Here is a 27,701-nt window from a genome sequence, read left to right as displayed (position 1 = left end):
ATAGAATGGAGAGATAGAGGCGGCACGGTGGCTAAGTGGGTAGCACTGTCGCCTCCTGGGTTCGATCCCCAGGTGGAAAGGTCTGGGTCCTTTCTGTGTGGAGTTTGCATGTTCTCCCCGTGTCCGCGTGGGTTTCCTCCAGGGCTCCGGTTTCCTCCCACAGTCCAAAAACATGCAAGTGAGGTGAATTGGAGACACTAAATTGTCCATGACTGTGTTTGATATAACCTTGTAAACTGATGAATCTTGTGTAATGAGTAACTACCGTTTCTGTCATCAATGTAACCAAAGTGTAAAAACATGACGTTAAAATCCTAACAAACAAACATGGAGAGATAGAAGAGCTACTTTTATTAACATCAGTTCATTCGTGTCTCGCTTGGTAGCCTGTTTCTCACGCTATTGCAGTTCTGGTTTTGCAAAATAAATTAAGAAAAAACTACACAATAAAAACATTAGCCTTTTTTTTTTTAGCTCACTTAACCAACTACATCAATCTACAAAATATTAGGCCAATTTAACCCAACCCAACCTACTGTGTACGTTGGATATGTAGTGTCTGCAAACTTAATTCAACACAAAATGACTTAAAACAAATACAACACAAAATCGAGCTGGTGTCTATTTTTTGGATATTGTTACTAATTCTTACATATCTCATTGGCATTTGTTAATGAAAGTATTTCTATGCGTAAAATCTTAACCATCCGCTCCAAAGAGCGTCAGCTGTCTGCGTAAACGTTGATTAAGTGGCTCCATACTGAAGTCCATTGGATATTGTGCAGTATTGCGAACGTATGCAATACAGACCAGTGATGGCGAGTCCCCTAATTCACAATCCGAACGCAATCTCCCACCCATCGTTTTTGTGCAATCTCGACGCCATTAGCCAAGTGCAATTACATAATTACAGTTTTGCCACTTTTGCCCAGTGTTTACTGCCGAGCTCCGAAATCGCTCATTATTCAATTGAGCTGTTGCGCAGATTAAACGGTGGACGTGATGAATGGAGCTGTCAGTCAGAGAACCACACACATCTTCTACCAAAGAGAAAACACAGTCAAGAGAGGTCTAATTAGCTTCAACTGCCCTGACAAGCTTACAAAAACAATCAGTCAGTTAACAGAGTCTCTCTCGTCAATGCCGTGGACAAATTGACATGCACTTCTTTACACAAATTACTAGTCTGTCCAGTTCAGGCTACAGAATCTATAAAAAGTCTTCTAGCCACATACATAAACTCAGCCAACAAGTCATTAGGCTACTGATGACCTTCATGACTGTAAAAGGCCTATGTGCATCACTTACAGAAACAGATATTATTTATTATATTATTTATTATCTTTCTTATTTTATTTTGATAGATAGATAGATAGATAGATAGATAGATAGATAGATAGATAGATAGATAGATAGATAGATAGATAGATAGATAGATAGATAGATAGATAGATAGATAGATAGGGCTATATATTTAGATAGATATTTAGATAGGGCTATTTAGTTATTTATTAGGATTTTAAGGTCGTGTTTTACACTTTGGTTACATTCATGACAGAAACGGTAGTTACTCATTACACAAGATTCATCAGTTCACGAGTTTAATGTCAAACACAGTCATGGACAATTTTGTGTCTCCAATTCACCACCTCACTTGCATGTCTTTGGACTGTGGGAGGAAACCGGAGCTCACGGAAGAAACCCACGCAGACACGGGGAGAACATGCAAACTCCACACAGAAAGGACCCGGACCGCCCACCTAGGGCTTGAACCAGGACCTTCTTGCTTTGAGGCGAGAAGCAGCACTTTAGGGCTAGTGATGAGGTAAAATGTTCTAAAACAGTGTTCCTCAAAGGAACATTGGAAGGGATTTTCATATTTTTTCGTCTTAAGTGCATGAAGCCTTTAAACAAGTTAAGGAATATAGAGAAATTTCAGTGCGTAAAGAACAAAAGCGCAAACCTAATCTGGACACCGTGATCTTCGATTCATCAGACGGCACTGCATCAAAAACCGTCATTTATCAGTAGCTACTGAAGGTCCTGGGTTTGATCCGCAGGTGGGGCGGTCTGGGTCCTTTCTGTGTGGAGTTTGCATGTTGTCCGCATGGGTGTCCCCATGGGTGCTCCGGTTTCCTCCCACAGTCCAAAGACATGCAAGTGAGGTGAATTGGAGACACTAAATTGTCCATGATTGTGTTTGATATAAACTTGTGAACTGATGAATCTTGTGTAATGAGTAACTACCGTTTCTGTCATGAATGTAACCAAAGTGTAAAACATGACGTTAAAATCCTAATAAACAAACTTGTGTGTCAAGCTATGATAATTATAACTCTGATTATACTAAAAGTTGAATAATAAATTTCATTTTTGCAGTTGAGTTTCTCAGATATGTGTAAATATTGGAAACATTTTGATGGTTATGATGGCTGGTGTGTAGTGTAGTGTAGTGCAAGTACATACTTCTTTAAAATAGCTGGCATGTCAATTTAACAAGTTGTGTTTTGTTTAGTGTTTTAGGTTTAGGAGACTCGTGTATTACCACACGTCGTGTTTATGGTTGTACTTTGAATACTTCTGGCTAGAACTGGAACTAAACACTTGTTTATGATGTTCAATTGTACAACAGCCTGTGCAGTGAATTATTCAATAATAAACAATGGCACAGGAGCACCAGCTGAGCCAAAGGTGTAATGCCACCACAACTTGTCTGGTGGGATGTGTACTTGTTTTTCTTGGTAGTACAACAATCTAAAATTACTGCTTAAAGACTATCAACGCACATTCAACAGTCGTCTTTATTGTCTATACGCAAGTGACAGTAACATTCAAATACAAGCAGACGTTAACAGGTCAGATATAAACATGTACAAAACAATTAAATATATATGCCTCATTTCTGCTGTATCCAAACAGAACTGACAACTCACACAACAAACCCTCACTGTAAAATCAAATCACGAGGTATGTATTCATTTACAAACTCCAGATCAACTTTAAAATAGCCTTTGTTTTTGTTTCTTGAAAAAAGTTACAAATCTAAGGTTCAGTAAGGCTTTGGAAAAGTGGCATAACTTGACAGATGCTGACAAAAAATAAGGAAGAGTAAAGAGAATGGTCGACTTAGGCACTTAGGCTTACTGGAACATAAGTGAAAAACATACAAAATCAAAGTAATAATTAATTATTTCACAAAATAAGCCCTTAAAGTGTAACAAATAAAGCATAAAAGAAAATGCTTGTAGCATCTTCTTACAATTTATCCAATACTGTACTTTGTGCTAAATTAAATTCCTACTTGTAAGCAAACAGTCTGGTAAGCGTCTTTACATTTGTAATACACATTTCATCATGTGTCCTATAATTATTCAGCCTATGGATGATTGATAATGAATGGACGGCCTTTTAGTTGTGTCCCTGTAACTTATTTATGTCGTGGTCGTCTATAAAGCTTCTTTAGCCGCAAGCCAGTGAATAAAATAAATTTTAAGGTTAATGGTGCCCCCTACTGAAAGTCTGAGACAAATAACTCGCTCACATCGTTTCCAGGGGCCCCCTTGTGGTCATCAATTAAAAAAAACAAGACCCTCACATCAGCACACGACAAGACGAGATCAGTTCCTGCAAGACGATTAGATGCATACCATACATGCAAAACCACAGGGTATTTCTTCTTGATCTGCTTCCACAAGACTTGTATCTAGACCATACAGCCTAAACACATACAAATCATACAATATTTATTTCAACCATATTTATTAACCATTTGAACTTGTTAGACAAATAATATTAAGCCACCTACTGCATGTTGGCAAAAATATGTAACATGATTTTACTAATAAGCAAATTTAGGAACACAGAACATTGTGCAGGTTCTGGAACGTAGATTGTCTGGGAGCTTTTAAAACACACAGTTTAAAGATTCCTCATTTCTGAATTTTAGGAAGATTCCAGAACAAAGTTTGGAAGAGCTTTTATAATGCTCACTGCTGAAAAGTTCAGTATGCTGGGAAGGTTTCAAAACACAAATTTGAATGATTCCAGAATGCAGAACGTTGAGCATAATTTAATATGCAGAATGTTGGGAGATAGCAGAATGAATGGTTTAACAGTGGTCACTCGGTTTTCTCATCAATGATGTGTAAAACTTCTACAGTTGGAGTAACAGGCTTAGTCGAATCCTTGCCAGTCGCTCTGCTCCGAGTCATACTCAAGCTCCGCTCCAATGCACCGCACCCCTTCTAATAACATAGGAGTCCCATGGTGTCGATCTGTGTAGGATAGACAGCGGTACAAATCTACTGAACATTTTTATGCTTCAAACAGGTGGTTTTCAAAGTACAACAATGGCATTAATAGTACAATTCTGTTTAGTCATTAATTTATTTATACAATAACTGCTCCATTCTTGTCAGAGTTGTGGTGGCAATAGCACTGCTGAAAACAGTGTTTATGCTTATAAATACATACATAAAGTCAAAGCATATTTTATGTATAAACTTAAAGTAGATGCACTGAAAGTATATTAAAAACAAAATTGGTTAAATTCATAGTTTCTCACAGTGTAGATTACTGTAATTTAATAGCTACTGTAACAGTTTTGACAAATCAGGCTCAGGTTACTGATTATAATTTTAAAAAATTATTTATTTATGATAAACAAATTTGATGTTTTTATTATTATGCTGTTTAAAGGTTAGTACAGCTTATAAATTATTTCCGAATTAAAGACCTCATAGTTGGCTTCTTATTCAAAGAGCAACAAATACGTACATAGTGCACTTGGATTTACAGTATGTGGTATGACTGTGACTTCAAACAAAATAGTTGTCACACAAAATGGACCAGCAGGGGGAGCCAGAATCCTCTTTTTCTTGCTCCTTTTTGTCTTGGAGAGTCCACACACGAGTATACAAAACAGCTGAGCCCACACCACATACAGACCAAAAGGTTCTATTTCAAGACCAGCTTAACATTTAGCTAAAAATTAAACATAAGCTGGACATTTTTTCTTTTAACAACCCAGCAGTGCCTCTTCCTTTTGAGTGAAAATGTCCTTATAAATAATTAAATAAATTTATTTTTCTTATGTTTAAAATTTAGTGCAGCTTAAACTGCACCTAAAGATCCTAAAATTGGCTTCTTATTTCCTGACGAAGCAACAAATCTGTCTATACTCCACTTAGTTTATGTGATATAGCTCAATGACTTATTTTAAACAATACTTTTTTTTAACCTTCGTATTTAAAAAAAAAAAAGAGAAGCATTCAAGTAAGAACCTCATTGTACTTGGCACTTTCCACATATGACAATAAACCTGATCTTGGTATATGAACTATGTGCGCAAATAAAGGCTGCACACCACAGTTTAGTATCATTTGTTATAGCCTAGCAGTTAAGGTACTTGACTAGTAATCAGAAGGTCGCTGGTTCAAGCCCCACCACTGCCAGGCAGCTGCTGTTGGGCTCTTGAGCAAGGCCCTTAACCATCAATTGCTCAAGACTGTATACTGTCCCGGTATTGTAAGTCGCTTTGGATAAAGGCGTCTACTAAATGCCGAAAATGTAAATGTAAATCTATAAACACTTCTTAGTATTTAGTTTTTAAATTACAATTTAATATTTTAACTTTTCATTTGCTCTCTCATTGCTGTCTTGAAGAGCTTTAATAAAATACCTGAGCTTAATGTTTTTCAGCTGCATTTAAAGAAAGCACTAAAACAGTTTAACATGTAAACTAATGTGTAAAGTGATTCACTGCTAATCTTTATTGACTAGCTATGTCTGGGGGAATGGGTGGATGGTCGAGGCCCTGTAATGGATTGGTGTCCTCTTTGAGGTGTGTTACTGCATTTCGTCCAGTGATTCCAGAGAAACCAGACCAGGATAAACTGGAGGTAAAACATGACAATGAAATGGGGGGCTCTCAGTATGAGTATGCTTTAACCCTGACCAAGATTAAGTGGCTCATGACAATAAAATGAAATGATGAAATAGGGTTGCATGAATGGTCTGATTAATTATATTCATGGCCATTTTTATGATTTTTGTATGGCTTGGAGGTCAATAGAAAACAACAGATTTCTTGTAAAATGTTTTTTTTTTTATTAATTTGAACTCAAGAGAAAGCAAAGAACCTGATAAATACAATCAATTTTAGACAGCTGCTATATGGACCATAGATGTGTTAGATAAACCTACCCATAACACGAGCATGAACTCTGACTTTCAGACACACATCCTCCTTGCGCTCGCTGACTATCAGCATCTCCTCGCTCAAAACACCCTCCTTATGAGCCATATATTCACATGTCACCTTCAGCCCTCCTGCAACAAGACAAGGTGTTTTAATATAAGGTGGATGATGCAGGAGTCAGCCAAAAAAATAAGAACATCACATGAAAAATCACAAATATCTGCAGAGGCATGTACTTCTAGGTTGATTGTCAAATCTGATGTAATTGCTATAAAAGAGGTTAAGCAATTAGCATGATATATTTGACATTATAAAGCAGCATAAGCTAACTAAGCTCACCAAAGAGGCAAATTACTTTGTTTCAAGGGGGATAGTCTAAACAGTGATGAAAGTGAATGTCCAAAATAATCAATACAAATGTATTAAAAACATGCAGTTAAATGACCACCTCTAATACCCAATCTCAACAAAAATTCATGTGTTTCATAAAGCTGGAATATATGGCATTGCAGTAATTTAGGTAAATTTAGGGCAGTGATAGCTCAGTGGTTAAGGTACTGGACTAGTAAACAGAAGGTCGCCGGTTCAAGCCCCGCCACCAACAAATTGCCACTGTTGAGCAAGACCCTTAACCCTCAGTTGCTCATCGTGTTCCGCTCATTGTGTAAGTCGCTTTGGATAAAAGCATCTGCTAAATGCTGAAAATGTAAATGTAAATCGTTTAAAAAGGCCAATGTATGCATAATTTGAGCTTGAAGTGTTAATTCCTGAGCAACAAAAATATGATCTGCATATTTGTTTTTAATCTGAATGGATTTTTGTTTCTGCATCGAAGACATCCTATAGCTCTTTCTAATGTCTGCTGTCAATATAAAAACCATACTCATACTAGCAGCCATCAGATGGACACCATAAGGTCCATGATTGCTTTATATGGCAGAATAACATTCAACAAAATTGAGTGCACCCTGTGGTGCAAACATATTTCCCCTATTCTAAAGTGGTTAATGATTACCAGAATAAAGTCAAGCATGCTGCAAACCTTTTATGAGTTGTATGACAGTATTTCAAAAAGGGTTAATGCTGTTCCTTGGGCAAAGGCTGGCCCCACTAATTAGCTCCTTTGTATTAATATACAGATAAAGATCTTTTTTGTTTGTTTGTTTAATTTGTTGTTGTAAGTGGTACAGATCATAAATAAATATTAAATTGGAGTGTATAATGGCAATGCAGTGTCTTAACCATCATCTATACTACTCTATGTTGTTATATTTTCTACGTTCTCCAATTTGCATTATCTTACACCATATCCACCACATTATATTTTCAGCATGTTTATCCAAAGCACCTCACAGATTTGACTGAATATAATCCAATCAACTGAGAGCTGAGGGTCTAGTTATCAGGGCCCATTAGTGACAACCCAGCAGTGCTGGGGCTTAAACCATAGACCTTCTAATTAGTAGCCCAGTACCTTAACCTCTGAGCAACCACTGATCACTAACCTCATGTCCAAGTATGTCCAAACAAAGCTCAAAAAAAAGATTTTATTTATATTCTATTTAACAACATAAAAGGGTATTTCATAATGCTTCCTAAACATTCCTCCCTGTACACTTAACTGCTGCTCCTTTTTTAAAAACAACATTTGGTAACACATATTCACCCAGCACTTTATTAGCTACACCTACCTGGTAAATAAATGTATTCATTATTTTGTATGCTACACCTACCATACAGATATATTTTGTGAATATATAATTACTAACTGGAGCTCATCTGTTGCTCTGTATACCTTGTCACCCCCTGTAACCCATAAAAAAATTTATGTACAATATAGGTATACCTAATAAAGTGCTCGGAGAGTGAATAAAGGGCAATTAGTGCTTACACCACTTGGGTTGCGCAGCATTTTAGTATGCTACCCCACCAGCCGGCCAGGCATCTACACAGACATGACCGACTATGTCTGGTCATATGAGGGGTGGGGTGTTGTTGCAATAGATTGGCACCCTAGAGTGCATTGTTTTTTAGGGAAACGAATACCGATGCAAACCTTGACCAGGATAAAGCGTTTGATTGGTGCTTAGGTTAAAACACATTCTGCCTGGTGTTTTATAACAGCAGTACAATTTGTTCAGGTGTTTCTTTGAACTTGAGATTGACTCTGGTGACAGAGCAGAATGTATCCTTGTAAATTCAGCTGGATGTTGCTGCCCTGGAACTACTATAAACAATACATTCTTACATGCCAAACCCCACAGGCACAGTTACACAAAGCAGAGTAATGGAAAATGCCTGGAGCATGCCAGCCTCTCACTAATATTCTCTCAAGCTCCCAGCCACAATAAGTAATGATCTCAAAAGTGCACATTAATGGTTAATTATTTGCAATCTAATGTAAAAGATTGTGCATGTCTGTTTATTTTTTTGTTCATTCAAAGCAATTGGCTTAAATATCCTGAAAGTGAGCCAACCAAGACAGGGAGAGCTGTTAAAAGATTCTGGAGGTGGTACAGATCTACAAATATATAAAATATAGGAAACCCAAAACACTGTATGGCTAAAGGTATGAGCACACTTTACCTACCTTAAAGCAGCTTTTTTGCATTCTACAAGTATTCTTTACTGCAGATACCAGCAACTACATATTCTTCACATTACAGATTTTTTTGTTTTGTAGTGACTTTGTTTTATAATGTCTATCTCACCCCTGACAACCTCAATTTACAAACCTGAGAAAACCTGCGAAATTGTAAGAATCAGCTTTTTTCCCCCCAAAGTGTCCAAAAGGCTTAACGTTTTTTAAAAAAGCTTAACATGACTTAAAGTATTAAAAGAACAACATAGGAACACTAAACCTCTCTTAATTATTACTGCTCATAAGTTCTCCACTAATTAAATTCCTCGCTTGTTTTAGTACAATAAGTCACGTTAAGCTTTGGGCACCGGCACAGCAGTGATCTTGGAATACCGTATTCCGCTCAGTAAAAGCACACTCATGTGAATGGGCATTTACTGAATGGATTACGCTATTCCAAGACCAGTCATCTCCACAATTAAGAAGCACAAGGAAACAATAAAGAAGTAAAGGTAAAGTGTATTTAAGTATATTTTGTGTTATTTTATGTGTTTCTCATGATTTTACATCAGCCTAAAAAATATGAACTTCCATGGGACCATGGAATGCATTAACAGGTTTCCCAAACATTCTTATGGGAAAAAATACTTTTAAATATAAAATTAAGTAGAACATACCTCCAGGGGCCACAGTAATGTCTTTGATCTGGAGGTATGGATTGGGTACAGGAGCTGGACACACATCTTTCCCGAGTGCTGGAACCTCCGGCAGTGTGAAGACAATTTCATACTTATGTTGAGTTTTTAAAAAGCCCACCTGTAAAAACAAGAACATTAAACACACATTAAATTTGGGGACATCTATTGTGATTCTGTTATTTGCTATTGTTGGTTAACAGTCAAAATTATGTTAACAATCAGAATGATGGGTAAATTGTTAATAAATAAATAACTTTAAAAAAACAACTTATGAACAAGTCCAAATTATCCCAATACCTCCCAATATCTCCCTTATATCACACACTAATAAAATGATGTGTAGATTATTCAACACAGACTACTGGAGCCTTGTATTAGAAGAAAACTGCATGAACATTGTAGACCACACAAAATTATGTAACGTCCTCAGTAAGATTAGGATACCAGAGCATCTCAGCATTCTAATGAGGAATTTACATGGATCTACAAGCCACAGTCCTGACAGAAAATGGACAGTCTGGTTCCACACTGGCAGTGGAGTTAGACAAGGCTGCATTCAGTCACCATTCTTGTTCAACCTGTACACTAAACATAATGATAAAAACAAAACTGAAGGAAAATGATATTTAAGATGATAGTAAAGTAATAGCTTGATATGAAGAGGACAAAAGTCATAACAACATGAAAGACCAAGAACTTCACCACTGATGGAGAAGATGATAAGTGGTGGACAGCTTTTGCCTGCTTGGATCAATAATTAACAGCAAAGGATTTAGCAGACAGGAACCAACTGTCATCTGGCATAACAAGAATGAAGGGAATTAAAAAAGATGTAATAATTTGTCTTTCTAAACAACAACTGGAATCGTCCAGGCTAGGGTCTTCCTGTGGTTCTTTATGGTTGAGAGAGCTGAACAATAAAAAAGCGGGACAGGAAGAACATAGATTCTTTTGAACTTTGATGCTGGCAAAGACTGTTAAATGTACCTTGGATGGCAAAGAAGACAAATAGATACTTAATCAAATCAAACCTATTTGATTTGGTCACTGATATTTGATCTTATTTTGGACACACAGTATTATGAGAAAAACAATTCATTCCAAAAGTCAATTAAGCTTGGAGCTGTTGAAGGTTAAACAGGAAAAAGACAGCCAGCAGCAAAATGAATGAATACAATTAAGGGAACAATAAGTGAGTCATGAACAGTAAACAATCATTAACAAAGCCGAATCAGAAAACAGGATGTTCTGGAAAAACACAATCCATACAGTCACCAGGAGTCTTAATCAACTTGATGGACCTTTATATTAGATTATAAGTAGTCAAATACTTTTAATATACATTGGGTTAAAATAAAGTGCCCCATCTTTTCAGCTATTCCATCCTCCACTCATCTGGCTTTTCACAAGATTTTGGTGTATGTCTGCAAAAATTTCCCATTAAGTCAAAAGATAGATAGATGCTAGATAACAATGCCTGGCTCACAATCAATGTTCTAATTAATTCTACAGGGGTTTAATGGGGTTAAGGTCAGGGCTCTTTGCAGGCCACTGGAGTTTCTCCAGAAAAAAAAATACATCAAACCATGTTTTGATAGGCCTCACTTTGTGCACAGTGCCACAATCATGCTGGGACAGGTCAGTACTGTCACCACAAAGATGGAATCCGTTTCATTTTTTACAAGTGATTTTATACACCTGTCAGCAATTGTTGTGCCTGAATCACCTGAACTCAATAATCAGAAGAGATACATTTTGAGGCATACAGTAAGTTTAGGTATAAAAATGTATCAACAAAATGTATTTATTTATTAGGATTTTAATGTCATGTTTACACACCTTGGTTACATTCATGACAGGACAGGTAGTTACTGGTTACACAAGATTCATCAGTTGAAGTCTTTAATGTCAAACACAGTCATGGCCAATTTAGTATTTACAATTAACCACACTTGCATGTCTTTGGACTGAGTGAGGAAACCCACACAGACACGGGGAGAACATGCAAACTCCACACAGAAAGGACCTGGACCTCTCCGCCTGGAAATCGAACCCAGGACCTTCTTGTTATAAAGGGCACTGTTGGCTGGATATTTTTGGTTGTGGACTATTCTCGGTCCAGCAGTGACAGTGAGGTGTTAAAAACTCCATCAGCGCTGCTTTGTCTGATCCACTCATACCAGCACAACACACACTAACACACCACCACCATGTCAGTGTCACTACTGTGCTGAGAATGATCCACCACCCAAATAATACCTGCTCTGTGGTGGTCCTGTGGGGGTCCTGACCATTAAAGAACAGGGTGAAAGCAGGCTAAATAAGTATTTAGAGAAACAGATGGACTACAGTCAGTAATTGTAGAACTACAAAGTGCTTCTATATGGTAAGCGAAGCTGATAAAATGGACAGTGAGTGTAGAAACAAGGAGGTGGTCATAATGTTATGCCTAATTGGTGTATGTTACATTGCCAGGAAATTTGTAGAATCTGTAATCAGAATGAATTAAGTATGAAAAAGGACAAGGAAAAGTTCCAAAAACAAAGGACAAATGCAAGAAACAGGAAGGGTGTGTCCAGAGTATTTTGTAAAAAGTAATTGCACAATCAAGAGGCTCATCAGCTGTCTCTGTAAAACAATGTGCAGCCCTTGGTGCAGATAGACACATTTTATAATCCTAAATGCACATGATAAAAAAAAAAACACAGTGAAAGCACACATGTGGAAGTGAATACAAGGAAACAAGATATTGTGAAATCAAGTGAGCTATAACAATGAGAGGACACACTGATGTCTGTGTATGACTGGAAAGAACACAACTCACTACAGGCTCTGAGAGGAGTTTATCCAAACCAACACTGTTGGATCTGTGGAATAAGTGCTAAAACGCTAAAGACTAAATTATAAACTAAACACTTTGGCACTGTGCTGTGGTGTCGCCAAAAAAAAGATGTCACTGAACACAGAAGTAAAAGGATTCTGTATTGTTTACCTAAAACTTCTTATACTATAACAATGATACAACATTGTTCTGGTTTAATGTAACACCAGGAGTAAATCCTAATTATTTAATTAATAAACTAAGTTCTGGCAACCATGTGCCTGGTCTTTATAGCCATTATATTAACTTAAAGGAGATTAAGAGAGATTAAAGAGGGGTTCTGTTTCTGTTTTAGCAGAGCCAGACGTGGGTACCAACATGGTTTGTGTTTTTTCTATTCACTGATGAGTATAATTTAATTAAGCTATTACAAATAGGCTCTTGGATGGTGAAAAAACAAAAGAACTTTTAGGCTAATTCTAGTTCCTGATCATATGGAGTGTAACGTTTGTAATCGCATCCAATTGCCCGATGGCATCATGCTTCCTCTCCACCAATGCCCCGCTCTGATTGAGGAGAACGAAGTTAACCCACGCCCCTCTCGACACGTGGGCAGCAGCCGTATGTATTTTGTCACCTACACCAGCGCTCCCCAACCTTTTATGCACCACGGACCGGCTTCACATAAAATAAAATTTTACGGACCAGCAGGGGTGGGGGGATTTAAAATAGAATAACTATACTACTCTACAAATGAGCTTTTTTCACTGCAACGAGACGCTGCTTCCACCTGGGGGTGATATGAGATGATAAACACCCGTGTGTTGAAAATGGAAGCAGTGTTTTCATTGCTGATGCAGCGATCTCTAATTAATTATTTTTTCTGTGGCCCGGTAATAAATGACCCACGGACCGGTACCGGCCAGGTGGTTGGGGACCACTGACCTACACTTTGACGAGTGCAGTGCGGATCAGCACTGTGTAGGGAAAGACACACTGTGCAGGCGCCATCAATCAGCCAGTAGAGGTCGTAATTGCATTAGTTATGAGAGAGAGAGTCCCTATACGGCTTTAATATCCCACTCCTATCTGAACAACAGGCCAAACATTGTTTATGTGATGTATTCAAATCCCAGCTGAGACTTGATACGATGTATTCGAGGTCCCAGCTCTGGTGTCCCAGCGTGTGTTTTTACCGCTGCGCCACCTGAGCGGCCACTTTCGTAAGTTTTTAAAAGTGTTGTTAATGCCTTTACAAACCTTGTTTTGGTAAATTAGTGAATTAAGTTTCCATAATCATCACGGTGACAGTCTGGCAATTAACATCGGACAAACTTTTTTTAATGACCTTTTTTTTTTTATTTGTTACCACTGTGCTGAGAATGTCCACCTGCCAGATATCAGAGATGGTCCTTCAGTGCTTGCTCCCTTTCTACTAATAGACAGGGTACTAACAAACTATGCATATCAGTTGGGCTTGTAGTAATGATATACAGTGCATTCTGGATTAGTGCTATTAAAATATACAGTACATTCAGCTGGATACAGGTACCATGTTGTAAAAAATTGTATTGTTAAAAAAAGATTTGTAGTGGAGGGCATATTTGATCTGATTTATTGGGGGTTCTGCCAAAATTACCAGTTAGTCTCTATACAAGTGTACCTGATAACCTGATGAATGTGTGAATATACACCGATCAAGCATAGCATTATGACCACCTCCTTGTTTCTACACTCCCTGTCCTTTTTATCAGCTCCACTTACTATATAGAAGCACTTTGTAGTTCTACAATTACTGACTGTAGTCCATCTATTTCTCTACATACTTTTTTAGCCTGCTTTCATATATCCAGCCAACAGCGCCCCGTTGGCAGTGTCCTGTGACCACTGATGAAGGTCTAGAAGATGACCAACTCAAACAGCAGCAATAGATGAGCGATCGTCTCTGACTTTACATCTACAAGGTGGACCAACTAGGTAGGAGTGTCTAAAAGAGTGGACAGTGAGTGGACATGGTATTTAAAAACTCCAGCAGCGCTGCTGTGTCTGATCCACTTATACCAGCACAACACACACTAACACACCACCACCATGTCAGTGTCACTGCAGTGCTGAGAATGATCCACCACCCAAATAATACCTGCTCTGTGGTGGTCCTGACCATTGAAGAACAGGGTGAAAGCAGGCTAAAAAAGTATGTAGAGAAACAGATGGACTACAGTCAGTAATTGTAGAACTACAAAGTGCTCCTATATGGAAGGGGAGCTGATAAAATGGACAGTGAGTGTAGAAACCGGGAGGTGGTTTTAATGTTATGGCTGATCAGTGTATATCTAGTGGCACAGTGGTAAAATACGCTAGTTCACCAGTGCTGAGATCTCAAGCTCTCAAGTTCTCAGCTCTGCTATCAGCCAGCTGGGCATTTACACAGACACACAACTGTCTGTAAGGGGTTGGACAATGGCTGAACAGGGTTTCCTTTGGCTGGTTGATGATGCCTGCACAATGAGGCGGGGGATAATGAGGATTGTGCGTGATTGTCTGTGTGAGAACCAGATCCCCATATAAACCTGCCTTGTGTAATTAAAGATGCAGTCAGTACTGAACACGTGTCAGAGGGGGCGTGTGGCGGTTGCAAGCCTCCTCGGTTAGAAACGGAAAGTCTGTAGCAGTAAAGGCGAATTACGAACGACTGATTGGGAGGAAAAAAATGGACAAAAAATAAATAAATAAATAAATACAAAACAAAAACCCTTACCTTAACCATGAAATTCCCATCAGCCTCAGGAATCACCATGACAACCGAGTCATGCAGCTTTTCATCAAAGTGCACGTGGGAGTGTGCAGCAGCGGCAGCGGTTTCCTCAGCAAATCGAACACCCCCTGCCTTAGAGCAAGCTACAAACACACACACACAGGTACTCCAGCTTTCTCACATACACTATATGACTAATTATGTGGACATCCCTCCTAATTATTGAGTTCAGATGTTTCAGCCACACCCACCAACAGGTGTACAAAACCAAACATATAAAATAAATTATGCTTTCAACTTGTTGGCAACAGTTTAGGAAAGGCCTTTTCCTGATCTGAGTATGACTGTCCCTGTATACAAAGTGAGGTTTAAAAATGCAAATGAGCTCATGGTCAGGTGTCCACACACTTTCGGCCATACAGTATATATGTATTGAAGTGTGTAAAATGAGATTCTGGAAAGTATATTGCCTTCATTTAGTGAAGCATGAACCATTATAAACATTCCAGTCTATATTTTAAAAAGACATCTTACAGAATCATTACTCGGGTGGCACAGCAGTAAATTAGGCTAGCCCAGTACCGCTAGCATCCAGGGTTTGAATCCCCAGTGGTGCTATAGGCAGGACGGGCAACTACACAGACGTGATTGGCTATGTCTAAAGGGGTAGCTGAGGCACCGAGATGGATTGGTGTCCTGTCCTGGGTGAGTTACTGCATTGTGCCCAATGTTTCCAGGGAAACTGAGCAGTGGTGTTAAAATGCAAATGAAATTAATTCTTGCACTGTGTGAAAGCCAAAAAATAAGTGTTATAAGAAATTTTCATCGTCTGTAATTGTGTATTTATGAAATATCTGTTTTTAACATACAGTTGCAAGACAAAGTAAGCAAGCCCACTGGAATTACCTGGATTTCTGCACTGATTACTAATAAAATGTGGTCTGATTGTTCTCCAAGTCACAATTATAGACAAATCCTAATCTACCCAAACAGGTATCTCTTTTTGATCTCTGTTTATCTCTTTTATTTGGCACATTTAGTAAATATACACAGTAAAGGAAGAAAAATCACACAATGTCTCTTCAGCCTAAGGTCATGGGCCATCCTAACGTTTAACAATGGTGTTGTAGGCATTAAGTTACAAAATATTACAAAATACATACTTATTTTTAGCTTTCCCCCTGCTCTTCAATGGTCAGGACCCCCACAGGACCACCACAGAGCAGGTATTATTTAGGTGGTGGATCATTCTCAGCACTGCAGTGACACCGATATGGTGGTGGTGTGTTAGTGTGTGTTGTGCTGGTATGAGTGGATGCTGGAGTTTTTAAATACCGTGTCCAGTCACTGTCCACTCTATTAGACACTCCTACTTAGTTGGTCCACCTTGTAGATGTAAAGTCAGAGATGATCGCTCATCTATTGCTGCTGTTTGAGTTGGTCATCTTCTAGACCTTCATCAGTGGTCACAGGACGCTGCCCACAGGACACTGTTGGCTAAATATATGGGGTTGGTGGACTATTCTTAGTCCAGCAGTGACAGTGAGGTGTTTGGAAACTCCATCAGCATTGCTGTAGGTTATCCACTCATACCAGCACAACACACACTAACACACCACCACCATGTCAGTGTCACTGCAGTGCTGAGTATGACCCCCCACCTAAATAACACCTGGTCTGTAGTGGTCCTGGGAGAGTCCTGACCATTGAAGAACAGCATGAAAGGGGGCTAACAAAGCATGCAAAGAAACAGATGGACTACAGTCAGTAATTGTAGAACTACAAAGTGCTTCTATATGGTAAGTGGAGCTGATAAAATGGACAGTGAGTGTAGAAACAAGGAGGTGGTTTTAATGTTATGGCTGATCGGTGTATAATCAAGTTGGACAGCCAAAACATTCTTTGTACTACAGTTAACTAAATAAGAATTGGGGTTTGTGGATATAATGTCAAACATGCTCTGGAAATCAGCCAATACCAATATTAATTTTAATATTGATATTCACTCGCTGCAAGCAACTTTTGCAAACATTATGATCATGGCATGATGATGGTATCCTTTAGGGCAGGGTGGTTCACATGTTTATGTTGATTATCTGTCATGTGAAAGTAACATTAAATGCCACCATGTACTGAATTATAAATGCATCAAATATAACTGATATCAGTCAAGCATTATACTTAAGTATTACCCTAACACTAATAAATACAGAGTTAAATTAATTAGTTCATTAATTCATTGTCTATTTTATCACCGCTTTTCCCTGTTCGAGTTACAGTGGATCTTATTCATGAGCGAAAGGCAGGAAACACCTCGACAGGTTGCCAGTCCATCACAGGGCAGACACACACTTCTTTCTGGGTAATTTTACTAGCTCCAATTGGCCGGACTGTGTGTCTTTGGACTTGTGGGAGGAAACCGGCGCGCCTGGAGAAAACCCATGCAAACACTGGGAGAACATCCAAACTCCACACAGAACTGAATGCAGACCCTTGCTGTAAGGCAACAGCGCTAACCACTGTACCACCGTGCGCCTCAAAGTAAACACACACAAAGTAAAGTGCTTAAATCACAATGCAAACATTTTTTAACTAATTGGAAAAGCTCTTAACAACTTCAAGTGTACACTTTTACATGCTGGATACTGGAATTGGAGTTGAAAGTAGTTTTCAACTCCTCACAGGGCATTTCTGTCCATCCTTTTGTTCATCGTCATTTGTTCTGTATGTTGGGCATTCTACAGATGTTTGTGTATGGCAGTTAATAAATATTATAATGTGACTGGTCTAGTTGCCCAAGAAAGATACTTGTACATCTTATTAACTTATTTTGTGAATTTTGCACTTACATTCAACTGTTAAATGTTTTGATACATCTTTGAGTTCATTTCCTCATTTATTGCAAAGCATCTACACTATTCAGGCATAACATTATAACCACATTTCTAATATTGTGTTGGTCCCCCTTTTGCTGCCAAAACAGCCCTGACCCGTCGAGGCATGGAGTCTTCTAACTTCTAACTAACTTCTACAGCAACTTGAGCTACCACACGGGCCAGCCTTTGCATTCCACGTGCATTAATGAGCCTTGGCCGCCCATGACCCTGTTGGCGGTTTACCACTGTTCCTTCCATGGACCACTTTTGATAAATGCTGACCACTGCAGACCTGGTACACCCCACAAAAACTGCAGTTTTTAGATGCTCTGACCCAGTCGTCTAGCCATCACAATTTGTCCCTTGTCAGACTCGCTCAAATCCTTACGCTTGCACATTTTTCCTGCTTCTAACATTAACTGTGAGGATAAAATGTTCACTCCCTCCACCATGTTTCACAGTTTTTTCACAGACATCAGTGAGAGCAAGTTCAAAACTTATTGAGCATCAGTGAACCTGCCTGGCCGTGAGAGAATTCCTTAGCAAACTGATCAGGATAGGGACAAACCCTGAATGTCATTGCAAAAGAACTACAGCATCCACATTGTGAGACTGTGATCTACAATTTCTGACTAAATAGATTTTTTTCATTGGCCAGCTTTGGTGGCAGCAGCACTAAATTGGCTGCCAGTGAGAATGTTACACTGGGTATTCCAATACTTAATCACCAACAAATCATGAGCAAAGTCAAGACAGATTACTGCAAGTGTAAAACTGCTTAAACAAATGAAAGAGATACTGAGATTCTATCTGTGAGCAAGTGAAATGCCCTGCCTGCATTAAATAGGTCATCCAATCTTACAGGCTTACTTTGTTTTAGAAGGCAATTACATTATAAAATTAGGGCCATTATTCTTGCTCTCTGGAGTCACCTAAGGGAAATGTGATTCTCTATAGATAGACATAACTGACATACATCGAGTGTCATAAATCTGAGTGATAATTCTGTAAAAGGTCTTCTTAAAATATAAACTGGAATGTTTATGATGGCTCATGCTACTATTATTGCAAATAGATTTTCCATGTCCTCATTATTGCATGCTTATTTTAAAACTACACATCTACAATCAATTGGCATTGCATGCTAAATTACAAATAATTAAATAATTCAAAAACATATCTACTGGAGAAATTAAAACATTTAGAAATTAATAAAATAGAAATTAATAAAAAAAGTTTCTTCAAGTGTCATTGTAGATTTTAGTATATTTACTTCAGCTTGTAACTAACCACATCATCATTGATTGTCTAATTTTAAACATGAGAGAAATCTGAAACTATTGCTATCTCCCTTCTTAAATTGTATTTATGCATTTTCCTCTCTTTTCCCAATCCAGTCGTATTCAATTACCCAGTTGTATCATCTCTACTGCTGTAGACTCTACCCTGACTAAGAAGTGTACCTAACACAAACCCTTCCAACACGTGTCTAGTAACCAACTTCTTCTTTTTACTTGCATCAGGTGGGCTTACACGAAGAATGCACTGATCTCTATTATCCCACATCTCTGTGCAGACACCATCAACCAGCCAGCAAAGGCCATAATTGCAGCAGTAATGAGCAACCCCTTCGGCCTGCCCACCTTCAGGCACAGCCAATCATGTCTGTATAGGTGCCTGGCCAGCTGTCAGCAGGGCTGAGATTTAAACTAGAGAGCGCAGCAGTGGTGGGCTAGTGTGTTTTACTTCTGGCTACTGCTGGCCAAGACCCCATCTTTAAACCAATAAATTATTAACACTGCTAAATTATATAGCTTATCCACATTACAAACAATTAAAACAGTTTTTCCATTTAATAATAAAAACAGTAGGTTGAACAAAAACTAACAAGCTTGTATTAATACATTCATTCTATTTAACCTGGATTCTATTTATGTACAAGCAGCCCGATTTCCAGACAAGTTGGAGCATATTGTAAAATGAATTAAAACTGTGATTTGTAAATTCAACTTTTATTTAACTGACAAAAGTAGAAAGAAAAGATTTTCCAGTGTTTTTACTGATCAACTGAATAGAATCTTAACTATAAACAATTTTAGTATTTGACACCTTGCACACACCCAAAAAAAAGCTGAAATACCTGAAATACTATCAGTTCATCTGCTTATTGTGGAATGTTTGCAAATAGTGTACCTTAAATATTCTATAAACATTCCCTCCTATTTTGAGCCATCCTAACGTTTAACAAGGGTGTTGCAGGCATCAAGTTCAAGTATTTGCAAAATACAATTAAGTTGGTCAGCCAAAACATTCACTTGTTTGTACTATACTTAGCTAAAGAAGGTTGGGGTTTGTAGTTGTAATGCCAAATATGCTCTGGGAATCAGCCAATACCTATATTAATCCTACATTCTTACAGTAACCAAGCTAACTCACTGCAAGCAAGTTTTGCAAACATTATGATCATGGCATGATGATGGTATCTTTAGGGCAGGGTGGTTCACATGTTTGTTGATTATCTGTCATGTAAAAGTAACATTAAATGCCACAATGTATTTAATTAAAAAAGATATCAATCAAGCATTTTACTTAAGTATTACTCAATACTACCCAACTATTTAACCACTGCTTTTTCCTGTTCAGGGTTGCAGTGGATCTTATTCATTAAGCGAAAGGCAGAAAACACTTTTTGGTAGGTATGTCTATGTTGCTCAGTGTTCTACAGATGTTTGCATATGAAAGTTAATAAATATTATAATGTGGCAGGTCTAGATGTGAAATGAATAAACTACCCAAGAAAATCACTTGTTTGGTAATCTTATTAACTTATTCCGTGACTCAAACAAAAAGAAAACTAAATAACAAAAAGAGGAAAAAAAGTACTAACCTTTTTTGGCAGCTGCCATGTTTGTATCTGTCAAAAAAGTCACAGCCTCATCATAAGGTTCTTATCCTAAGAACAAAAAAAAAACAGAAAAGAATAAAAGTCATTTAGGGTTTCATCAAGGTATATTACACAATAAGAAAATTAGGGATGCCTAAAGTATTGGCATGGAACCTGTGTAACCTGTTATTACCTGTCCTGTCATGAATGCAACCAAAGTGTAAAACATGACCTTAAAATCCTAATAAATAAAACATAATCACACAGTGTGGTGCTACTAATGTGTTTATGTGGCAGTATCATTTATTGGCTTGTTCAATACTATACACTGATCAGTCATAACATTAAAACCACCTCCTTGTTTCTACACTCACTGTCCATTTTATCGGCTTCACTTACCATATAGAAGCACCATAGTTCTACAATTACTGACTGTAGTCCATCTGTTTTTCTGCATGCTTTGTTAGCCCCCTTTCATGCTGTTCTTCAATGGTCAGGACTCTCCCAGGACCACTACAGAGTAGGTATTATTTAGGTGGTGGGTCATTCTCAGCACTGCAGTGACACTGACATGGTGGTGGTGTGTTAGTGTGTGTTGTGCTGGTATGAGTGGATAAGACACAGCAGCGCTGATTGAGTTTTTAAACACATCACTGTCACTGCTGGACTGAGAATAGTCCACCAACCAAAAATATACAGCCAACAGCGCCCCGTGGGCAGCGTCCTGTGACCACTGATGAAGGTCTTAAAGATGACCAACTCAAACAGCAGCAATAGATGGGCAATCTTCTCTGACTTTACATCAACAAGGTGGACCAACTAGGTAGGAGTGTCTAATAGAGTGGACAGTGAGTGGACACTGTATTTAAAAACTCCAACAGTGCCGCTGTGTCTGATCCACTTATATCAGCACAACACACACTGAGACCCAAATAATACCTACTCTGTAGTGGTCCTGTGGTGGTCCTGACCATTGAAGAACAGGGTGAAAGCAGGTTAAAAAAAAGTATGGATGGACTACAGTCAGTAATTGTAGAACTACAAAGTGCTTCTATATGGTAAGTGGAGCTGATAAAATGGACAGTGAGTGTAGAAACAAGGAGGTGGTTTTAATGTTATGGCTGATCAGTGTATGTCTAAACGTTTTCAATAATTATTCTGAATAAATGCTATTTTTATTAGATTTGTCAAACTAATATGACTAATGTTATGTTGTCACTGCCACTTATAGCTGCAGTGTGAATTTAGCATCACACCACCTAAAATACATACACTCACATGCACTCAGGATAGAAAACTACAGCAGGGAAAGTAAAACCAATGCTCTTCAAGCTTCACTGTGTTCGTAATCTGTTTGAACACAAGAACTACAGCAAATTATAGTACAGAACATTTTTTACCAATTTATTAAAGTTAATTTATATATTCTTCTTCCAATTATTGCACTTACATTTGTAGTTTTGATTTTCCTTTACAATATTACAAGCAATTGTCATAAATAAGTCGTAATATGCGGTATAAATAACAATACCAATGTCATTCCACTCCTACCCAGCCTCCTACCCAGTCGGCACTGTTCTTATGAGCCTACATCCATCATGGATTGTTTAACCAAGCTGAAATTGAACACCATAGAGAGTCTGGCAACCATCAGCACAGCAAAAACATAACACTGTAAGAGAATTAGATTAACTTGTTGTTTTTTTAATGGAAATTACCCAGGCTGAACAGATCAGTGGCAGAAAGAGGTCATTAGAGACAAAATTTTTACTAAAAATAAACAGGTTTGAAGATGTGGGGCTCTGGTAGATCATAAGCCTGCAGCTTATTCATACACTATATTGCCAAAAGTATTCACTCACCCATCCAAATAATAGAATTAATGTGTTCCAATCACCTCCATGGCCACAGGTGTATAAAACCAAGCACCTAGGTATGCAGACTGCTTCTACAAACATTTATGAAAGAATGGGTCGCTCTCAGGACCTCAGTGAATTTCAGCATGGTATCGTGATAGGATGCTACCTGTGCAACAAGTCCAGTCGTGAAATTTCCTCGCTACTGAATATTCCACAGTCAACTGTCAGTGGTATTATAACAAAGTGAAAGCGATTGGGAACGACAGCAACTCAGCCACGAAGTGGTAGGCCACGTAAAATGACAGAGTGGGGTCAGCGGATGCTGAGGCGCATAGTGTGCAGAAATCGCCAACTTTCTGCAGAGTCGATCGCTACAGACCTCCAAACTTCATGTGGCCTTCAGATTAGCTCAAGAACAGTGTGTAGAGAGCTTCATGGAATGGGTTTCCATGGCCGAGCAGCTGCATCCAAGCCTTACATCACCAAGCGCAATTCAAAGCCTCGAATTCAGTGGTGTAAAGCACACCGCCACTGGACTCTAGAGCAGAGGAGACGTGTTCTCTGGAGTGACGAATCACCCTTCTCCGTCTGGCAATCCGATGGCAAGTCTGGGTTTGGTGATTGCCAGGAGAACGGTACTTGTCTGACTGTATTGTGCCAAGTGTAAAGTTTGGAGGGGGGGGGGGTTATGGTGTGGGGTTGTTTTTCAGGAGTTGGGCTCGGCCACTTAGTGGAAGGAACTCTTAATGCTTCAGCATACCAAGAGATTCTGGACAATTTCATGCTCCCAACTTTTGTGGAAACATGACTGCGCACCAGTGCACAAAGCAAGGTCCATAAAGACATGGGTGAGCGAGTTTGGTGTGGAAGAACTTGACTGGCCTGCACAGAGTCCTGACCTCAACCCAATAGAACACCTTTGGGATGAATTAGAGTGGAGACTGCGAGCCAGGCCTTCTCGTCCAACATCAGTGTCTGACCTCACAAATGCGCTTCTGTAAGAATGGTCAAAAATTCCCATAAACACGCTCCTAAACCTTGTGTAAAGCCTTCCCAGAAGAGTTGAAGCTGTTATAGGGCCAACATCATATTAAACTCTATGGATTAAGAATGGAATGTCACTCAAGTTCATATGCGTGTGAAGGCAGATGAGCGAATACTTTTGGCAATATAGTGTATCTACAATAAAGAGGAAACACTTTTTTTTTTTTTTTTTAGATGTAATTGTTATTCAATGTACAGCTGGTGCTTATATTTTCAATTTACAATATTAATCACTACATGAACCAATCAATTCTGTGTAATTATATACAGGCCCTAGATTTAAACTGTGTGGAAATTAGGACAGTGTTCTATAAAGTCACTTTAAATCCCTGTCATTAAAGTTTAAAGGCAAGCACAAATATAATTCATGATTACAACTATAGTGATGACAGCCTTGTTTATGCTATGTTAAAGTTATTATTAAAAAACAACAAATCTGAGCTTTAATTGCCAGTTGCCTTTCAAATACAACTGACCAAACAAGCTGTATGGGCACTCAGGCCATTATTTAGTGTAGGCGAAGCTACAGCAATCCAGCAGCAGTGTGAAAGTTATGTGACCACTGAGAAATATGGGTGGCAGGAATAGACTGATCCATTACAGAGTTTAGTATCTGGGTCAACACTGAACTGAAAAGTATTGAATCAGGTCTGGAAATTTCTGATCGGACAAACTGATGTAACTGTATACTGAATAAACAGTTGCAATCAGTAATATTCAACCCCCCAATGAAAATAAGGATTTATACCATTACATTTTTTTTGCATTATTTATCAGAAGTATTTATCAGATAAATGATGCAGCAAATGAACGATGTAGTATTTTAGCATAGCGGTGTGTTTTGTTAATGCTGCCATATCACTATTATTTAACCCTGACTTAATATTACTGATCTTAAAACCTACTGCAAGACCGTATGACCTACAGTGATTAAACCATTGAAAACTCGATAACGACTTGTGTGTTAATTTGCTTCATATGTGATGTGTTACATAAAGACCACATGTGAGGTATGTTTAAGGCGTATTTTACTGCAAAAAGGACCTGATAAGGGCTGGGACAAATATGTCAGTGGAACCATAAGAAGATTCCTTAACATCCAAGGACTTCATGGCCAGACTCCTTGATGCATGCCACTCTTAACCAGGCGGTACAGGACGGGTTGACTGGAATACCTGAGAAGAAATCTAAACAGGTCTACACCTGTTCTTGCACACAGTTCTATAGAGAGCAAAATCAAAACTAGAACTATTTGGCCATGTGGATCAGTGGTTTATGACCAGAACTATTCCCACAGTCAAGCCTAAAGTTGGGTCTGCAATGATGGGGTGTTTTTCTGCTGCAGAAACTGGTAATCTAATGCCAGCAAGGCAATGATCCCAAGCACACTTTCATGTCAACCAAAGCTTATATAAGCAATTAGTTCTGGAATCCCCTGGAGTGGCCTTCTCAGCCTTCAAATTAAAATCCCATAGGAAATCTGTAGGGGGGTTTAAAGAAAGCAGTTGCAGCACAAAAGCAATAAAAGCTTAATGAGTTGGAAGCTTTTGCACAAAAAGAATGAATGAAAATTCCACAAGAGAGGTGTTAGAGGCATTTACCAAAATCACTTAATAAAGGTTTTCAAAATGATGTTCAATCAAGTACTGAGGGTAGTGGATGAATAACAGATAAATAAATGATCCACTGTGGCAACCTCTAACAGCAGCAGTGGAAAGGAATCAGTCAATAAATTTACCGATCAGCCAGAACATTAAAACCACCTCCTCGTTTCTACACTCACTGTCCATTTTATCAGCTCCACTTACCATATAGAAGCACTTTGTAGTTCTACAATTACTGACTGTAGTCTATCTGTTTCTCTACATACTTTATTAACATCCTTTTATAGCCTGCTTTCACACTGTTCTTCAATGGTCAGGACCACCACAGAACAGGTATTATTAAGGTGGTGGATCATTCTTAGCACTGCAGTGACAATGACATGGTGGTGGCGTCACTGTCCACTCTGTTAGACACTCCTACCTAGTTGGTTCACCTTGTAGATGTAAAGTCAGAGACGATCGCTCATCTATTGCTGCTGTTTGAGTCGGTCATCTTCTAGACCTTCAACAGTGGTCACATGACGTTGCCCACAGGGCGCTGTTGGCTGGATATATATTTGGTTGGTGGACTATTCTCAGTCCGGCAGTGACAGTGATGTGGTTACAAACTTCAGCAGCGCTGCTGTATCTTATTTACTCATACCAGCACAACACACACTAACACACCACCACCATGTCAGTGTCACTGCAGTGCTGAGAATGACCCACCACCCAAATAATACCTACTCTGTGGTGGTCTTGTGGGGGTCCTGACCATTTAAGAACAGCATGAAAGGGGCTAACAAAGCATGCAGAGAAACAGATGGACTACAGTCAGTGATTGTAGAACTACAAAGTGCTTCTATATGGTAAGTGGAGCTGATAAAATGGACAGCGAGTGTAGAAACAAGGAGGTTTTAATGAAATACCTGTGTTTCATAACAGCAAAGCACTGAACATACATGTATAAAAAAATAAATGGACGTCAAAATGCAACAGGTGTTTGGAAAAATTACCATAAAAATGCAAATCAGTGCAGAGAGAAGCTCTCAGTTACAGAGAAGCATGAACACAGTGGGAAACTTACACCTGCCTGCAGCTACCAGCATGCTCAATAGCAGTAACTTAACTGTAGTACTGAGTGTAAAGTACTAACACTGAACATTTAATAATTCACATGTAAGTTATATAACAAGACAGGCAATCTATAACATACAAGTATAATGCTTATTCACTGACCTGTTTTAGTCCACACAGCTGTGTAAAAATCGCTCAGCCTCACACGATCTTGTTTTTCAATATTTAAGGTGTTTAGATTCTACTTTTAATGTCACCTTTGTGTTGTACACAAATTAACCAAGTAACTACCGCTAGTGCCCAACCAAACACAGTATAACCTCCCTCCACCCAAAGCAGAGCGCTATAGAAGAAACGCCAAATATTTCTCCCACCTGAGTTTAGACAAGCCATGCCTCCTGTTTCCGGATTGGCTATTTCTATCAAGCGACTTGCTAAATGTCCAATCAAATTGTGAGAACTGAATGCTAGCCAATCAGAAAACAGAAGGTCGGTTCAGTCGGAAAATGGGTGGGAATAAACAACCCTGACTTACTACTGTACTGTATTTCCTATTTCCTTGTAAGTGTTACAATTTTTTAAATGACGTTTGACGTTTCTAACAGCTCAGAGACAGAGACACTGTTACCAAGAGGCAGTGCACTCTATTTTCTTACATATGTTCATTTACTCTGTATGAAGTTGGTCCTCCTAAATTAGATTCTCCTGTAGTGAACAGACGGGTTTGGAGTCGGTGCATAAAAGAGTCGATTCTTCAAATGAATCTGTGGTCTATTAAAGAGAGGCCGCGCGTTACTGTGATTTTAGCACGGGGATGACGTTTTTGCCTAAAACTTCTTTCCCCGTGCTAAAATCATAGCAGTAACGCACGGCCTCGAGTGGCTTATTGCTTTTATAAAACGGCGGTCAACATAAAATACAATAAATACAACAATGTTTAATTCATAAATGTATTTATTGTGTATAAACTTACAATAAAGCATTCTTCCGCGACGCAAGGTATTTCGATTAACAGTGTTGCTAGGCAACATGAGGGCGAACATAACATTAACTTTTTCTATTCAGTGGCGTATTAATATGGAATGATGTGAGGTGGTCCTAGGTGTGCGTTTCAGGGGCGGAGCCAGGGGGTGGCCAGTGGTGGCCATGGCCACCATAAAGTAATCTTCGGCCACCCCTCTGGCCCCCCCCACCACCGCTTTGCCGGCAATTTTTTTTGCGGAAGCATTTCTGCACGCAGGAGCAGCGCACCTTAAATAAGTAGTTCTTCACCAAAACAGTGCAGTAATACACTCAACATAAATGTCAACCACCAACACCATTA

General features: G+C 38.7%; 1 protein-coding gene across 1 annotated transcript; it reads right to left on the bottom strand.

The window, feature by feature from the left end:
* Positions 1-2,783: 2,783 nt before the first annotated feature.
* LOC134311714 (adipose secreted signaling protein) lies at positions 2,784-26,696 on the bottom strand. The gene is made up of 6 exons (XM_062993364.1): positions 26,540-26,696; positions 20,818-20,883; positions 15,058-15,197; positions 9,458-9,596; positions 6,205-6,330; positions 2,784-4,274 (listed from the first exon to the last, which is right to left on the bottom strand). Exons 2-6 carry the CDS (start codon positions 20,834-20,836, stop codon positions 4,174-4,176), a joined length of 525 nt encoding a protein of 174 aa, XP_062849434.1. The 5' UTR covers positions 20,837-20,883; positions 26,540-26,696; the 3' UTR covers positions 2,784-4,173.
* Between the last annotated feature and the right edge of the window lie 1,005 nt (positions 26,697-27,701).

Source organism: Trichomycterus rosablanca, chromosome 4 (assembly GCF_030014385.1).
Source record: "Trichomycterus rosablanca isolate fTriRos1 chromosome 4, fTriRos1.hap1, whole genome shotgun sequence".
Taxonomy (NCBI): Eukaryota; Metazoa; Chordata; class Actinopteri; order Siluriformes; family Trichomycteridae; genus Trichomycterus; species Trichomycterus rosablanca.
Note: the sequence above shows the minus strand (reverse complement) of the source record. Positions and strands in the feature narration are given on the sequence as shown.